The sequence below is a fragment of the Andrographis paniculata genome, unplaced genomic scaffold, assembly GCF_009805555.1.
Source record: "Andrographis paniculata isolate CXL003 unplaced genomic scaffold, ASM980555v1 Contig11END, whole genome shotgun sequence".
In the NCBI taxonomy this organism is placed as follows: domain Eukaryota; kingdom Viridiplantae; phylum Streptophyta; class Magnoliopsida; order Lamiales; family Acanthaceae; genus Andrographis; species Andrographis paniculata.
The window spans coordinates 1724362-1729065 of record NW_026137391.1 but is presented as its reverse complement, the minus strand read 5'-3'; the positions used below and the strand labels follow the sequence as shown (position 1 = coordinate 1729065).

Here is a 4704-nt window from a genome sequence, read left to right as displayed (position 1 = left end):
AAACCCTAATCACTACACCTTCTCAACAACCAACAATTTCTCCCATGGAAGAATCCGCAGAATCAGACTACGAAAGTACAGCATACAGCTGGATCTTTACCGGCAGGAGTCCTTACCCTACCAACGCCGGCGGTTATAAAATCCTCGATCAACTCAGCAATGGCACCACCGCCGTCGTCTACAGAGCTGATTGCCTTCGCACAAAAACGATTGTGGCAATCAAGATCATCGATCTTAACATCACAGAGAAGAAGTTCAACATCAACGATGTTCTAGCAGCGCATAGAATGCTTCCTACACATCCCTCCATCCTCAAACCCCACTGCCACTTCATCGACGATAATAACAAGCTTTGGGTTGTTATGCCCTACATCTCCGGCGGATCGTTAATGTCGATAATTACGTCGACGTCCACCGGAAGCCTGAGTCCGGCTATCGTCGCGACGATAATTCCCAGAGTTCTTGATGCACTCGATATTATGCATACCTTCAGAATACCACATATGGGCGTCAAGCCTGGGAACATTCTTGTAGAAAAAAATGGGAAGGTTTTGCTCTCCGATTACGCAGTTTCGACATGGAATTACGAAAAGGAATTGCTGTGTGATGTTTCCAGTACTTTGTCTTCTTCTTCTCCGGTGATAGCTCTGCCGTATTGGATGCCGCCGGAGGCTGTCGATGCCTCATTTTGGGTTGGAATAAAAGCTGATATCTTTTCTTTAGGTATAGTTGCCCTGGAATTACTTGCCGGCCGGCCTCCGATCTCCGTCTTCCCGGAATCTAAATACATGCTTCAAAAGATTAAAAAGAGGTTCGATTTCTCCGATAAATGGGAGAAGGAAAGAGAGGCGAGGAAGAAGAAGAAGAGGTGCCCTAGTAAACTGAAGGAAGTGATCAATTTGTGCCTCCGACGGGATCCAGCCAAGAGGCTGAGTTTCATAAAACTGTTAAGCGAACCATGTTTTTTCATCAACACCATGAATTTGGAGGAGAATTTAATGGCGGGTTTGCAGGATGTTAGGGAAAGGTTTAAGCCAGCGGCGGCGATGGAGATCCCGGAGGCTGAAAATGTATCTTCTGCAAGTTCGATTCAGAGACCGATTGTGGGGTGGAAATACAACAAGGAGAGGATGGAATTCGACCCTATTTTTTTTGCAGAGAATGCGGTAATGGCGGACAGCAAGTTTTCGAGAAATGTGAGTTTGGGAGACGTGATGACTTGCCATGATATTGAAAAGAAGTTGCAGACTATGAGTGTTGTCAAGAAGTTGCTGGAAAAACAGATTGCAAAATTGACTAGCACAATGGACAACATTCGAATTAGGCGTGAGAACGAAGAGACTGCCGCCGCTGAACTTCCGCCGGCGCCGGCGCCGGAAAAAGGTGAATGAGCAGAATACGGTAGAAGAAAGTGAACTTCGATAGATACACGATTGTCATGTCACACTCATTACATTTTTTTTTTTTGGTTATATACTTCTTTTGGATTTTTCTTTTATTTTTTAGTATTCAGTCTAAAGACTCTAAACATTATTTTATAAAAATATACTTTATACAACATAATATTGGACTATTATTTCTAAAACTCATATTAAAAAAAAAAAAAATCTAGAATTCTTACAGTATTTAATAATGCACTCTCATAGACACTTTTCCATTTTTTGGAATATCTTATTCATCATACACCTACACCTTGAGAAAAATAAATAAATAAATATCATGCAATTTTGGAAAGTTGAATTTCTCTACTTTATTAAAAAAGAATCATACATAATTTATAGCAAAATATGAATCTCATAATTTTACAAATATCTAATATTGTCGTGGGTATGGTGCTAAACCTAATTTCAGTACCATGCATAATTAATAATGACCATTAGATTAGATTTCAAGTAGATTAATAGTTTAGTTTAATTTAAGGGGTAAGATTATCAAATTATCAAAAATATTAAATATGACATTGAATCACACGTTATAATTAGGGAAAACAATATAATTATATCATTTCAAATGCAAGGGAGGTCAGGTCATCTAAAAAAAATTAATTCTTCTAACACCATTTCACATGAAAAAAAAATAATAACAAAAATCAACATTTCTTATATCATCAAAATAAAAATAGATATAAAATTTTTTGAACGCTGTGGATGGAACTGAAGAAGTAAACGGCGTAGTTCAAAGAGTTGGGAAAGGGAATAACACCTACCGAAATTTGAATCCCGACAAATTTTCATATCGAAATAAAAAACCACTACAAAAAAATAATATATTTGTAACGGAATTCCGTCCCTAAAGTTCACATAGCTAACGTAATTCCATTCCTAATTCCGTCTCTAATGTGATTAGTAACGGAAAAAATAGATTCAGAGACAAAAAAATTTTGTTACAAAAATGATTTTTTCTTGTAGTGAACCTTCAGATACTTTTTAAATTTTTTGTCATATATTCATTTTAAAAATCTTATGTTGGAAAACATGAGACAACCTTTCTGTAGTAGATGTCCATCGTATTGTGTTTTCTATTGCATAATATTGCGGGAGTGAAGTATATTGATCGAAAGATTTGTCCACGGGATTCCGAGTGTGAATTTGTTGTGGAAATACAACTCGGAAATGTTGGAAATAGACTTTTTTTTTTTTCTCTGTGCAAAGCCTCGGAATGGAGGAGAGGAAAATGACGGAAAGTGTGAGAAAGAAGGGTAAGGTTGATGCTTAAATGGAGGTTAATAAGATAAAGGCTTCGGGTCAGAAGGCGCAAGAAAAATTCGCGAGTATAAAGAAGACATTCGATAAATATAAGACTTTGATTAAAGACATGTTTAAGAATTTAAGAGAAAATTATAAAATTTATTATTGACAAAAAAAAAAAAAAAGTTTACAAAACTATATATAGTAGTGACTCGGGCCTAAAGTTAGTATTCGGAGTAGAAGAAACTCGGCTCCGTACTAGAGAGAGATGTATTGTACATTTTAAGTGTAACAATTTCAGATGATGCATTGTTGTGCAATTCGAACTAAAGGGAAAACTCATCTTTAGGGGTTGTCTCAAGAAATTTGAATATTTTTCTTTGAATGGCCCATGAAGAGGGCTGGTCGGAAGAGTGATGTAAGATCCCTAAAGTATTCTAAAAAGCCTTTAAAAAGAATATATTTTGTAATGAACAGATTGATAAGGAACATAGGATTAATTGATGATCCGACAAAAGAAAAACATACTAACCGAATCAAACTTGAATTATAATGCAAGAAATATGAACAAAATGCATAAATGAATAAAGAAAAATAAGGAGGAATCGGATAAAACAGGGATGAATGGAATTGGATAAAAATAGAGAGAATTGATTAATTTTTGTGTGTTGTTTGATGTGTATCTGTTGGTTGTATCCGATTCCTCCTTGTTAAAGAAGAAATTCAGATTTTCAATATAAAATTAATTAGTGATAAGTGAGTGACCTTTCACCCTTATAACTCTTATAAGCTAAGGGAGTTTCCATATTTTTCCAATATGAGACAATACTCAACATTCATAACATTTTATACCTTTTAATAACCGATCTTCAATGTACTTCACTAATTTTTCAATTAGTCTCAAGAATTACTTATCCTCATAATTTTAGAAGAGAATGTTGGATTAATGTGATTGTGGGTTAAATATAAATTGTTTGAACTATCGGTCAGATTAAGCATGAAAAGTGATCTAAATGTCTTAAGACGGCGAGTAGATGTAGACAAGTATCGATTCCTTCGATGCTAACATTCCCACGACAATAATAGAGGGCAGAATGTTCATTAGTTTTATTATTATTATTATTATTATTATTATTATTATTACTGATTTGTGGAGTGCTTTTAGCATGTGAGCAACTGCTGAGGCCGGAAGACCATATTTTAAAATTGTATTATTCATTATTATTATTTAAAATTTTAAAATTAAATTTTAACTTTTAGTTTATATTTTTTCTTCTTCATAATTATTCAATTTAATTTTAAAATTAAATTTTAATCATATGTCTTCTTCATAACTATATTTTACCTCATCTTTACAAATTTAATCATCGTCAACGTTTCTCTACCTCACACTCTGTAGCACTGCGTCCATCCACTCAAACCCAATCTGCCCCACCTTCTCTCTTCTCTCTCTTTCACTCTCACTCAGTCCTTGCTTTTCGAACCTTCGGATATTCTGTCTTTCATTTTCTTTTGTCAAATACTACCCAAACCGTCGCATTCAACCTCTTGTCCAGTCGACGTCAATCAGTGATATTATTTTGAAAATACATTTTAATCATATATTATAGGGTTCTATAATTAATTTTTCGCTCAGGGCCCCAAAAAAGTCCGAGACGGCCTGACTAATTTAGTCAAAGTTGTTAGCTTAAAGAATTGGCTGTGATTACCCACTCACACCATGAATATAAATCGGAAAATAAGCAGGATGATGATCGAACTCTCAAGGTTAGTTTCGCCGCCACTAGACTACACTCTCATTTCTTTATTATTATTATAAATGTTTGGTAGGTATTGGATAAGTTTTAATGTGAATTTGTATTTTTAGTTACTTTTTATTTTTATCATTAAAAATTATACAAAAAGTAATACACCATCTATCCCTTTAACAAATTATTCATTTTTTAATTTTAATTTGATTCGTTCCATAACAAAATATTCATTTTATTTTTTATAATTGTATTATCTACCTAACATT

At 34.2% G+C, this 4704-nt stretch overlaps 1 protein-coding gene across 1 annotated transcript; it reads left to right on the top strand.

The window, feature by feature from the left end:
* The first annotated feature begins 44 nt into the window (after positions 1 to 44).
* LOC127248121 (serine/threonine-protein kinase BLUS1-like) lies at positions 45 to 1391 on the top strand. Its single transcript, XM_051270317.1, has one exon. The coding sequence runs from the start codon at positions 45 to 47 to the stop codon at positions 1389 to 1391; it is 1347 nt and encodes a 448-aa protein (XP_051126274.1).
* The last annotated feature ends 3313 nt before the right edge of the window (positions 1392 to 4704 follow it).

Coding starts and splice junctions, on each gene's coding strand:
- LOC127248121 (XM_051270317.1), top strand. CDS start 45: ATGGAAGAATCCGCAGAATCAGACTACGAAAGTACAGCATACAGCTGG.